The 13,674-nt window shown below is 35.8% G+C and overlaps 1 protein-coding gene across 1 annotated transcript in view; it reads left to right on the top strand.

The window, feature by feature from the left end:
• LOC107559432 (GRAM domain-containing protein 2-like) overlaps window positions 1-13,674 on the top strand; it is a 23,828-nt gene that overhangs the window by 3,162 nt on the left and 6,992 nt on the right. Inside the window, exons 2-4 of the mRNA XM_016243254.1 lie at window positions 2,588-2,689; window positions 10,708-10,765; window positions 12,551-12,623. Of these exons, the coding sequence (XP_016098740.1) occupies window positions 2,588-2,689; window positions 10,708-10,765; window positions 12,551-12,623 (233 nt within the window). The remainder of the gene's footprint in view (window positions 1-2,587; window positions 2,690-10,707; window positions 10,766-12,550; window positions 12,624-13,674) is intronic.

The raw sequence follows: 13,674 nt of genomic DNA, 5'->3' as shown, positions 1-13,674 counted from the left end.
TTTTTTGGTGTGAAACCCCCCCCCCCCCCCCTGAGGGCCCTTTACACAAATACAGCCAACCTCCTGTCAACTGCCCGCTGTAAACCATTAACATTAACAAATTATAGCAGGTCTTTTAGGGTTTTTTTGAGCATTTTAGTTACTATGGCTTGTGGCTTATTGTACCTGAATGTTGTAAAACATATGCAATACTATATTAGTTAAATGGTTCCTTCTCAAGCATTCATGCCTTTTTTTCAGCATGTGCCAGTTTCGTAATCATGCAGTGTCGTTGCCAGGTTTCAAAAAATTGGTGGTGTGCCTTTAAGAGAGGCTTCTGTGCCTGTAGGCTAAAGTTGATTTGGCTAAATGGATTAGCAGTTATCCTGTGATGTTACAGCCTAGTAAACATGCACTGATATAGCGAGAAAGAAGAGGGGCCCTGATTAACCTTCCACATTTAGGACAGCTCTGTCATTATTAAAGGCTTCATATCATCAAATAAAACAGTTCATAATATGAAAACAAACTTTCAGAAGCTGGAGCTATAGGATCTTCTGAAGCTAACAGCCCCCTGCACCAGACAGATGAATACATCAACACATGATTGTCTATTTACATGTCAATAACGCCTGTTCTGGCCTGCCCTGCAATGGTGATTGCTTTTAAGATTACACACAAAGCATGGCTTCCCCTGGAATTTCTTCAGAAATGTAGCTGTGACATGTTTATCAGTGTACAAATAATATACACTATAATGTACATCAGTGGTTATCAATCTTTTTGACTCCAGGCCCCCCATGTAGATGTTTCTGGTACGTCTGCAGTAATAAAAAGGCTGCTTATTTTTAAGCTTTTTATTTACAGAAGCGAATAGTATATGAAAATAATAAAATTAGGGCTATATTAATTAATTTAATTAATTCAAATTAAATTTTTTGTTTGTTTATGAAAACAATACCTGAGAAAGGTCGCATGACTGAAATGTTGCATTAAAATTTGATTTGCAAGCTATAGCAGTGTGCAGGATTCGTCTATTTTATATATGAGTTAAAATAGATGAATAAGTAAAATTTGTTATACAAGTAATTGTTTTTTTAAAAAGACATCTTAACATGCCTTTTTCTAGTTGTCCGTGAGCACAGGATACAGATGTTTTTATTGTCATTATCTTTTAATCACAAATAGCTATTTTCATAATTTTTTACAGATTGATATAATAAAGAAAATGTATATATTGAAAATTCCATGACATAATTAATTATTTAATTTGATTCATTTTCATCAGTTTTATTTTACTGATATTTTATATCAATGTTTTTTTAAATCGATTTTATTTTTATATATATATATTTTATAAATTGATTTAAGATTCAGTAATTTTGTTGTGCGTTGTGTAATTTTTATTAATCATTTTAAACATGTCTATAGATTTTTTTTTATTAAGGTTTACTTTTTAGTCTTATTTTATTTAGTATTTTATTGTATTATTATATATATTTTTTTTAACTAAACAAAAATTAGAAATGCTGCTTGTTCATGTTTTTTATGATTTTAATTTTAGTTTTTGTTAACCCTGATTTCAATTACTTTTACAGGTGTAGAAATCACAGGTGTAAAATTTAGCTCATATATCCAGGTTTTCCAAAGCCGTGGGAACCCTTACTAAAACAACCTTATGAAACAAATTAAAATAAGAAATATGATGTCAGATTATATCTCGATTTTTGTTAATATTTGGTCTTATTTTAAATCATCCTGTGGCCCCTTGCAATTGTGCATAATATCATGTCATCACTACAACACTGTTCATTTACATAACACAATCTGCTTTTTTATGAAGTCATGGCTTTCAATAGAGTGCAGACCAGTGTTCATTGGACAAGATTTATTATAAAGTATAATATAACAGTCAAAACAGCAAAATATCCTAAACTTTTTTTAAAGGCACAGCAGCACAAAATGCCCTTCATTCTGAAAAAGGTTATGAAAAACACAATTATAATGAAGAATATATTAATAACAAAATATGTATGATATGACCTTAAAGCACATGAACATCAATTGGGTAACTGTCATCTCTTTACCAATATCATGCACTGCCTGTTTAATCCTCTTGTCTATTTGTATTTTTAAAAACACTGTAGGTTTGCAGACCTTGCACTTTGCCCTCCTCTCATTTCTGTCCTGTAGATGCATTTAGCACTATGCCAGCAGGATAACTGCTAGTTAAGTGATTTGGAGGTGCAGCACACCAGCTGCGTATGTGCGACGTAGCAGCATGCATTAATTCTCCGGGGGGCATTAAGCAGAGGATCAAATGGTGTGACCTTCAAAAACAGGAAACGCTCTGTCAGTGCACACACAGATGACTCGAACTCCAGCCTAATGAAGCTTCCCAATTAAAAATAACAAGGGAGAGAATAGGCCCAAGCAACATTCAGAGTTAATGGTGACGGTAGTGCAGCAGTGGTCCATTTATCACACCTTTTTAATTGTACTCCAGAAATCGCAGGCGCTTTTTTGCAGTGGGAAAAGACTACATTTTCGTGTTGGCTCATTAGAAGTGTGTGTGATGTTTTGTTCCATGTGTTTGTGTGTATTGCAGGCCTAAGACCATGAGTGATCATCAGGATCAGGCTGAAGATGTCGGCCTCCTAACGACTCATGATCAGTCAGAGCCCTCAAAGGACGATGACATGCATTTCAGGCAAGTTATGACTTGACTTTGGATATTCTGGTTTTAAACTATTTTGAAAGTTTAAAGTATTTTAGTGGTTGATGATAGTGGGCGGCATCTTGGCTTAGCGGGTAAAACTGTTGTCTCACAGCAAGAGTGTCCACGGTTCGACTTCTGGCTGACTTAGAAGGCCTTTCTGTGTTGAGTTTGCGTGTTCTACCTTTGAAGGTGTGTGTGTGTGGGGTGGGGTGGGGTGGGGGGGTGCGGGGGACATATGAGCACGATATGAGAAATTTTATTCTAAATTATATATATATAAGTGTATGTATACACACACACACACACACACACACACCTGTACATAGTTATTTTTCATATAAAAAATTTTCGTTTTACTAATACAGTAGGTTTAACATGTGTACTTTATTTAACATCTTTTGTTGTTTGATTAACATTAATGAGACAGACAGGTATGTAATTAGGCTGCTGTCCCTTTAAGACCGAATTAATGTAATGTACTGACACATATTCGGTTTTCACCCACCTGTTTACGTTCACTTAAGCCATAACCAACTGTATTTACGTGAGATACTCCACACGATGGACATTTTGACAGCTGTGTGTGTAATTGACGTGAAGGCGCAAGGAGTACTGATCGCAGAACTGGGATCGCGTGGGTGCGCGGCTGAGAGTGCTCTTCTGTTGTGTCATAAATAATTTTGTCGTAAATAAATTTTGAAATACAGGACAAAACGTGATTTTTTCAAAATAAGTCGAGACACTAAAAATAGAGCTGAAATACGGGACTGTCCCGGGAAAAATGGGACGTCTGGTCACCCTTCCCCAAAATGAGCTATGCTAAATATTTATTCACCTGCAGGCCAATTTTTTTTCTTCATGGGGACAGATGTGAATAAATTTAGGATTATATCACCTGCTCACCAATGGATCCTCTGCAGTGAATGGGTGCCGCCAGAATGAGAGTTCAAATGGCTGATAAAAACATCACAATAATCCACAAGTAATGCACACGATTCCATCAGTTCATCAATTAACATCCTGTGAGGTAAAAAGTTGCATGTTGGTAATAAATCCATCATTAAAACTTTTTAACTTTAAATGAGTCCTCTATCCACAATATTGCTTTCTCCTTGCAGTGAAAATATCATCTTGTCTAAATCAGGAGAGAAATATGCATACATCAAGCACCGTTTACTTGTGAAAACAGTCCAAAACAGTTCTAAACATATGTCAGTGGATTTTGAGTAAGAGGACAATGGGGATGGACTTTTTCAACTGGAGGAAGCATTATTATGTATTATGGACTGTTTCTGCCAGAAAGATGCTTACAAACATGCAGCTTTTCACTTCACAACAGGTTAATTGTAGATTAGAGTTGTGCTGATTAATTGTGGATTATTGTGATGTTTTCATCAGCTGTTTGGTCTCTCATTCTGACGGCACCCATTCACTGCAGAGGATCCATTGGTGAGAAAGTGATGTCATGCTAAATTCCTCCATAGCTGTTCTCATGAAGAAACAAACTCATCTACATCTTCGAGGCCTGAGGGGGAGTACATTTTCAGCAAATTTTCATTTTTGGGTGAACTATTGCTTTAAGATTCACTCATTTATGAATTTGTATTGAAATTTTTAAATAATTTTATTTTGGGACTGACACTAAATCTCATGATGGCAGATTCCATTATATGTGTAGTGCACTTCTTATATAAGCCCGTTCTGTGGCGGAGTATAATTGTAGGAATGTTTCCAGATGGGGTTTAGTTGAGCACTATATCATGTGCTCACACTGTCATCCGTTCTGTTCAGAGAGCTGACGTCCACAGGGCAGAATGACTGAACAGCTCAGTATCACAAAGGCTGTATTGTGTTTCCTCTGTAAAAATCCAAGTTTGACGATCTTTGTCCCCTTTTACTTGCTTCTAGATGAATTATTGACTGTACACAGCCGCTGGGACATATTCCCTTTCTGGCTCAAGATGCATTTTGGCTGTTAATCAGCCTGCCTATGCAGAACCTCAGCCAAGGGCATACAGACACCCTGCCAGTCTGGTAACTCTCCACCTCCGCAGGCAGGGCAAGATGAGCCTGCAACTGTGACATGCTGCAGTGCATACGCCAGAGCCCAGCATAATAAGAACATGTGACTCATGTCTGGATAGCACAAAACACACAGTAGCTATTGTAATATCGCTCTATTTATATATTTCTGTCATTTTTAAGGTATCTGCAAGCAGAATTCTTAATTCTGCTTAAAGGGATACTATTATGCTCTTTTACAAAGTCTTAATTTTGTTTTGGGGGTGTACTAGATCAGGCTGTCATACTAGGTTGTTCGAAAAACACATTATTTTTCGAATATTTTACATTATTACAACACCTCTCTCCCGGGTCTGGCATGAACGGCTCGAATAGTTCCTGTATCAAATGAAGGCCCGCCTTCTGAAATACGAAATGTGCTGTGATTGGTTAGCTGGGCCAGTGTGTGTTGTGATTGGTTAGCTGGGCCAGTGTGTGTTGTGATTGGCAGCACTCGGCGCCTGGTCGGGAAATGTCATGCCTCTTACCATAGCCGCCTGCGAGCTTCAGTGTAAATATTGCGTCAATATCAAATCAATTTGAGCGCGATTTAAACCCGGATGATTGTAACCACTCTAAGTTCATCTGCCTTGGGAAAGCTAGCGTGTCTCCGACATAGTGATAACACTCGTTGCCTTCTCTAGTGCAGCTCAACCAGGTCTCGTCCCATTCGTCGGTATTTGTGATATCACAAATCCCGGAAAATATGCATTGTAGTCCAAACGAGTCGTTCGTTGTAGTTTTTGAAAAGTGATTTCTGTTGAATAAAATATCTCCTTTTGAAGTGGACTTTGAGCTTTGTAACTTTGCAGATCTTTTTTATGCTCAAACAGCAACATTACAGACTAACTAAAGTTGAAAAAGTGAAAAAGCATAATAGGACTCCTTTAAATAACAAAGAGAAACTTGAATTTAAAAGTAGTTTGAGGCTGCTGAATGAGTTGTTATTCATTTTAGACAGAGATGTCTTTAAAGATGGCCTGTATATGCCATGACACCAGAGCCAAGCCTATTAAAAAAAAATTGCTGTAAATTTACTCACTTTCAGGCCAGATGAGTTTTTCATTGGAGCAGATTTGGAGAAATATAGCATTACATTTGACTGGTACACTTGCTCACCAATAGATCCTCTGCAGTGAATGGGTGCTGTCAGAATGAGTGTTCAAATAGCTGATAAAAACATCACAATAATCCACACGACTCCAGTCTATCAGTTAACGTCTTGTGAAGCGAAAAGCTGTGTGTTTATAATCTAGTTGCTTACAAGCGAATACAGTTCTAAACAAATATATTGGTGGATTTCGATGTGAAAGTATAACAGGGAATGGTCTTTTTCACTGGAGGAAGCGTTATTGTGAATTATGGACTCATATTTTGTCCAGAAGCTATAGTTTAAAGTTAAAACACCTTAATGGTGGATTTGTTTATTACAAACATGCAGCTTTTCATTTTACAAGACATTAACTGATGGACTAAAGTCATGTTTTTTACTTGTGGATTACTGTGATGTTTTTATCAGCTGTTTCGGCTTTCATTTTGACGGCACCCATTCACTGCAGAGGATTCATTGCCCTGAAAGATTCTCACAGGACCCATTCCACTCCAAATCTGTTCTGATGAAGAAACAAACTCATTTACATAATGGATGGCATTGCAATATTAATTTTTAGTAAACTATTCCTTTTTTAGTGAGATTTAGTACTATTAGAGCTACAAAATATGCTGGGATACTGAACATTTTTGAGTATGAAATATATGGCCCTGAAAAAACTATAACCGTTATGAATTTATTTACAATACATATTTAAAGTCCTCATAAGCCTCCCTTACTTGCAGGCCAACCTAATTAAATATTCAGGAGCAATAGCCAATGGCCATTGCTCCCAAACACAATATGCAGATTTGCCAACAGACAGGACCTCGGCTGAAACTTTGAAATAAGTTTGTACAATAGACAGATTATTTTAAAGCACTATACTACAGTTCACTAATACTATAGCTCAATGTATTGAGTATGAAATATATGGCCCTGAAAAAACTATAACCGTTATGAATTTATTTACAATACATATTTAAAGTCCTCATAAGCCTCCCTTACTTGCAGGCCAACCTAATTAAATATTCAGGAGCAATAGCCAATGGCCATTGCTCCCAAACACAATATGCAGATTTGCCAACAGACAGGACCTCGGCTGAAACTTTGAAATAAGTTAGTACAATAGACAGATTATTTTAAAGCACTATACTACAGTTCACTAATACTATAGCTCAATGTGCATTTTTAGATATTTGAATGCTTAAAGGGATAGTTCACCCAAAAATGAAAATTCTGTCTTTATTTACTCACTGTTGTTCCAAATTGGTATGACTTTTGTGGAACAAAAAAAAGAAGATATTTTGAAGAATGTTGGTAACCAAACAGATTTGGTTATGTCCACTGCATGAATAGTTTTCAAAATATATTATTTTATGTTCCACAGAAGAAAGAAAGTCATACAGTTCTGAAGTGGAGACATATAAGTGTATGTAAAAAAAACCTGAATTTTCATTTTTGGGTGAAATACCCCTTTAAAGTATCCAGGATGTGCGTATATAGTAAGTAATTTTGGCTGTAATAACATTGACGTACTGACAAAGGCAAGAAGTTATGAAGAGGGGGAAAAAAGCACATTTGGTGTGTATCTGTTGTTTTTCAATTAATTTTTCGTCCAATGCAAAAGACATTTTAAAAATTACAAATATAATAGGCCTATGACTTACATACTGTATACAGACTATTCGTATTTTCTGCACACCATATACTTTCACATTAAGTGGGTAGAATGCCATTCTGAACATGGTCACGACTAACTCGCCACACAGGAAACCACAACACATGTTGCTCTGAAAAACATACTTTCACACACTACTGAGATACTGCTGGTGATTTCTATTTGTTTTTATTATTTAATTAAAGCATGCAAATGTTTGCAACTCGGTTAGCGCTACATAAGGCATTGTTTCTCTGTTGAAATGGTGACAAAGGGAATATAGAATCATCTATAATAGACTCAGATGTTCATTTTTATTGGATAGAACAGCACAGTGCAGCGGAAACAGTAGCGGCCTAAGGGGACATAATATTATCTTCTCGGGAACAATGATGTGTGAAAAGAAACATGTTTCTGTTCACGGGTGTGGGTGTAGCGGTGTTCCCTGTTATGTTGAATGATGGTAAAGGCATAACAGATGCATTTGTCCTGTAATTAGTTTTCATTATTTCATTCTGGGCCATCATTGAAGTTTACGTTTTAATCCGGTGAAATTACAGGACGTTCCCACTGCAGCAGAGTAGTTTTAAAGGTGAAGTACATCAGGTGTCCCAACCGGTTAGCCACTGGACAGATATACTTGTGGTCCCCCTTCAAATCACACTATGGGTTGAATCAAAAGTTGACATGTCAAACCTGTAACCCATAAGTTACCAAGCCCAACTCTTAACAATTGGGCAATGACAATAATCATCGTAATTAACTTTTTCAATCACCAGCCATTGAGAAATTCTACTAGCCAAAATAGATGGCATTAGGATTTACTGCAGTCAGTCATTGTTTGCAGACACCATAAAAATAAAATAAAAATAAAAACAATTCTCAATGACTTTTTTGATAAAACAGCATTTGTTTTGTTGTAATGTCAAAATATAACTCACTCCAAAATGAATGTTTAATTATAAGCACATTGATTGATTAAGTGATCAGTTGTTTCCTAACAAAACTCAGTGATGTTTATGATACATTACAAGGGTATTCTTAGGACATTATAATGAATTAATAATGCATTATAAAAAAAAACCTTATGTTGTATCATCTCATAAATAAGCATAAGTACAGTTTTAACGTACGTACTTATTTGTGGTTATAGCTTTTAAGAGTATAATGATTTATAACCCAATGAACACGTTGCATCCACTTAATTTACAATGGATTATATTTTATATATTTATAAAATATTGTAAGTCTCATATCTTGCCTTTGTTGAAGATCTGCACAATAATTTAGTACATCGTATTAGTGTTGTTAAATGTAAAATGACAAATACAAAGTCTTCATGAAAACATCCAAAAGGCTTTAGAATGTGGTCTTATTATTTATAAGTGGACGTTGTATGCCATAAGTAAAGTAACTTCACTTTACTTAAAGCAGACAAAGACCACTTATAAATAATGATGGCGATAATAATAATAATAATAATAATTTTTATTCAATTAAACAGCCATAAGATCAGATATCAGCTCAGATGAATGTGTACACTTGCTTTGCACAATTTTTATTGTCATATTAGTATGATTATTTTGATTGGAGCATTATAGTTTGTCTGCTAAATATCTGCTAACACTGTATTTTGATGGTTCCCCAACAGACATTCTACTGACTATAAGCTATTTTTCAAGAACGTCATTATTATACATATTATTATGCATATTATTATTATTACGTCATATTCTGCCAACACTTAACCTTAACCTAAGGCTACTAACACTCTAATGAGAGTTAGTTGACATGCAGTTGCAAAGTTACTTATAGTCAGTAGACTAAGGGGACCATCAAAATAAAATGTAATCTAATATTTAAAAAAAAAAACAATGCATTTTTCCATTTGTATTACAACTGATCTTAAGCTAGCTCACAGCATAATTAACATTAACCTCACAGGAATCACTCAAAAAGAATAGTTGACATGCAGTTGCAAAGTTACTTATAGTCAGTAGACTAAGGGGACCATCAAAATAAAATGTAATCTAATATTTAAAAAAAAAACAATGCATTTTTCCATTTGTATTACAACTGATCTTAAGCTAGCTCACAGCATAATTAACATTAACCTCACAGGAATCACTCAAAAAGAAAAAAAAAAGAAACACACACACACACACACTCAACCACTCCTAACCACTCACAAGATGTAGTAAGATACTGTGTAGATCTTAAATAAACAATGTCAAGATATGAGATAATCCATTATAAATTAATTAGATTTAATATGGCATTCATTGTGCGTTATAAATAATCATACTCTTAAAAGTTATAACCACAAATGTGTAAGAAATTATAATGCCTTACCCTGTATTATAAATACGGGCTTTATAGAAAGTGTTACCAATATGTCTAACAAAAATCAGTTTGTGCAAAAATCAATTTCATGTGTCACGTGAATGTCTTGAGCTTTTCTCTGGAAACGTTATTAGTGTCAAAGTCGTAAGCTTTATGTTATGGGATGGCCCTCTGCCTCGGCCTGAGCATGAGCATATTTGGAGGGCTGGGGATCATCGGCTTGTATGTATTCTCTGTCATGAATTCACCCTGAGGTTAACAAGGCTGTTTTTGTGCTTACCTAGATAAATTACATATTGTGTAGGAAAATATCCCTTTTAGTTCACAAAATCATTATAAATTAATTAGATTTAATATGGCATTCATTGTGCGTTATAAATAATCATACTCTTAAAAGTTATAACCACAAATGTGTAAGAAATTATAATGCCTTACCCTGTATTATAAATACGGGCTTTATAGAAAGTGTTACCAATATGTCTAACAAAAATCAGTTTGTGCAAAAATCAATTTCATATGTCACGTGAATGTCTTGAGCTTTTCTCTGGAAACGTTATTAGTGTCAAAGTCGTAAGCTTTATGTTATGGGATGGCCCTCTGCCTCGGCCTGAGCATGAGCATATTTGGAGGGCTGGGGATCATCGGCTTATATGTATTCTCTGTCATGAATTCACCCTGAGGTTAACAAGGCTGTTTTTGTGCTTACCTAGATAAATTACATATTGTGTAGGAAAATATCCCTTTTAGTTCACAAAATGTGCTTTTACCATAACATTCTCATTTAAACCGCATCATATTGGATATCCAGGTTAATATTTATCCAGATCCTCTTACATATTTCTTTCTGTATCACAGGGTGCATCTAATAGATGATCTGTCATATGAGGACGCCAAGAAATGCTACCGTGGATCTGTAAGTACCAGATGACATACAGTTCGATATCATTTTGTCCAACCTATAAATACAGTGACCCAAAAAACAGTTTGGAAAATGAGCCTATTTTCAAAAATAGTGGAGTGTTCCTTTAACCGTATTTAAAAATGTCTGTATGTAAATATAAAAATAAAAGTATATTTGAACATATATAACATTTTTGTAAGCATTATAATACATTTTCTATCAGATTAAATATTTTCACATGTCCTCAGCTTTTGTTTCATGGCAAAAACCAAGAAAGAAGAGCTGTACAGCTTTCTGTTAATATTTATGTTAACTGGAGAAAGATGTGTTTTGCCCCCAGATGGTGTAGTTACAGCATCTACCAGCAGGGGTTAATGGGACCATGCTAACTAGCTAAACCTTGACCTCTGGTAATAAACAACAACAAAATATTATCTCAAAATTTGACAAAATCCAGTCTCTTGACTGAGAATTGATAAACAAAACCTCTATATACAACCAGTGCTGTTTTCTGAGCAATAAACATATCTTTAGTTGGCATGAGGTGGAAAAAACACCACATCCAAGGGATCCAGCATTTTTGCAATTATTTTTAGCCATCTGGTATCGTAGTGATTTTTAGTGAATATACAAAGTGAGTTCCAAGTCACACATTAACCACTTTATAACAAGTTTTTTCAAAGTTGTAAATAAAACAAAGATTATTGGAGTGTTTTACAAGATAATATTTCAATGTGTTACTTCTTGGTTCTTTGTAATTATTTGTGTAAAATTACTGCAAATTGCTGCGTCACACATTTATGTCAGTGTATGAACATATTCCAGTAACATTGGACAAGCAGAAAATGTCACAGTGATTTTTGCCAACAAAAAATAAAATCTTAAACTTCGTAAAAAAAAAAAAAAAAAACTTCGTAAAACTTATTTTTGTAAAACTGTTGTCATATTTCCTAAAAATAAATGCCACATTAATATCTTGTTATCCTACGAAAATACTTGATGAAAGTCTTTCTTACACTTTTAGTTGTAACTTAAGTGTCCAAATATGTTTTGGGTCTCTGTAAAAAGAATTTTGGTGCCTGTCATAGAGTAATTCGGTAGATTTTAGAGTAGATTCTGTGACCACAGCTTTGCTATTCAGGAAGTTTGAGTGAAGGTCACAATGAAAGATACTGTCATACTGCACCTCCAGGGCCCTACCTAGCCTTGGTTATAGAATTAAGAAATATTGCTTTTATTACAGCTTATAAACAGACAGTGTAGTTGTACAAGCAGGGTTAAAAATTGGACTGGATCAGCCCATCTACATAATGAACATCCATCATCCTAATGATCTGTTGTGTATCAGTGTGCTCTGAAACGCTCTAAGCTGCAGGAAGCAATAGTGAGAGAGCGCTGGTGAAGACAAATGTGCTAGAAACAAGCCCACAGGTTTTTCCGTCAAGGCGCAGTGGGTGTTTCTTTTGCGTGTCTGTGACGGGGCAGTGAAGAAAGAGAGACAGAGCGAGCGAGAGCGAGAACGATAGAGAGCGAGAGCGATAGAGAGAGACGCTTCTGAAGTAAGAAGAAACGCTGTGTTAGCTCACAGGAACAGGACGAAGCTAAGTTGGCTCTTGGGTCCCGGGACAGTGGAGAGGGACGGGGTATCAGCGAGGCTGCCTCTCGGTTGGTGTGGAGTGTTTGTGTCGTGTCAGCATGCTCAGCTTGGTGCAGAGCTCACATCCCTTAAGAGAAAGAGCCAGGCTGCAGAAGAGCTGTGCGAAGCAGCTGATTTCTCTTTCCTCTACTTCCTCACAGACCGTCAGCAAGTACAATGCGCAGTACCACAAGCTTTTCCAGAGCATTCCCAAAGAAGAGCTGCTAATGAAAGGTAAGTTTGTTCCACTGCATCCTCTTACGTATTAGTTTGCTGCATCTTGCCGCTCCTTGTAAAGTGACCTTGTGAAATGATCAAATAATTATTTTGATAGTGCGACTCTAGCTTCCTCAGTAACATCTTGCTGTTGCTTTAAAGTAGTTTAGTTTATTTAAAATCAGACTGGTGAACATGCTGTGTTAATAAAAATGTCCATTACATACAGAGGTGGGCAAAGGTCTGAAAACACTAGTTAATAATACATTTACCACTAGTGAACTATTACTAAAAATGCTTCATATCATGCATCTTATTTGTATTATGTTATGTTATGTTATGTTATGTTATATTATATTATATTATATAAAAAAATTTACAAGTGTAATTATTTTATATAATATATTTAAAGGGTTAGTTCACCCAAAAATGAAAATTCTGTCATTAATTACTCACCCTCATGTCGTTTCAAACCCGCAAGACCTTCGTTCATCTTCGGAACACAAATTAAGATATTTTTGATGGAATCTGAGAGCTGTCTGACCCTGCATAGACAGCAACACAACTGAAATGTTCCCAAGTCCAGAAACGTAGCAAGGAGACCTGTAAAATAATCCATGCAACATCAGTGGTTCATACGCAATTATGCGAAGCTACGAGAATACTTTTTGTGCCCAAAAGAAAAACAATTTGTCTCCTCCGCATCACCCTGGTGCCATTTTGGAGAATATCAGCTGGACGTAAACAGCGTATGCTGTTCTGTGTCAGCTGCGTCACGCAGATATGTTGTTTTCGTTCAGATCAAATCACAACAACGTAGGAAACAGTTCCGGCGTGACGCAGCTGACACAGAACAGCATACGCTGTTTACGTCCAGCTGATATTCTCCAAAATGGCACCAGGGTGATGCGGAGGAGACGAATTGTTGAATAAAGTCGTTATTTTTTTTCTTTTGGGCACAAAAAGTATTCTCATAGCTTCGTATAATTGCGGATGAACCACTGATGTTGCATGGATTATTTTATAGATCTCCTTGCTACGTTTCTGGACTTGGGAACATTTCAGTTGC

The sequence above is a fragment of the Sinocyclocheilus grahami genome, unplaced genomic scaffold (genome assembly GCF_001515645.1).
Source record: "Sinocyclocheilus grahami isolate Dianchi unplaced genomic scaffold, SAMN03320097.WGS_v1.1 scaffold685.1, whole genome shotgun sequence".
In the NCBI taxonomy this organism is placed as follows: Eukaryota; Metazoa; Chordata; class Actinopteri; order Cypriniformes; family Cyprinidae; genus Sinocyclocheilus; species Sinocyclocheilus grahami.
The sequence above is the reverse complement of the archived record's forward strand: the minus strand, read 5'-3'. Positions and strand labels throughout refer to the sequence as shown.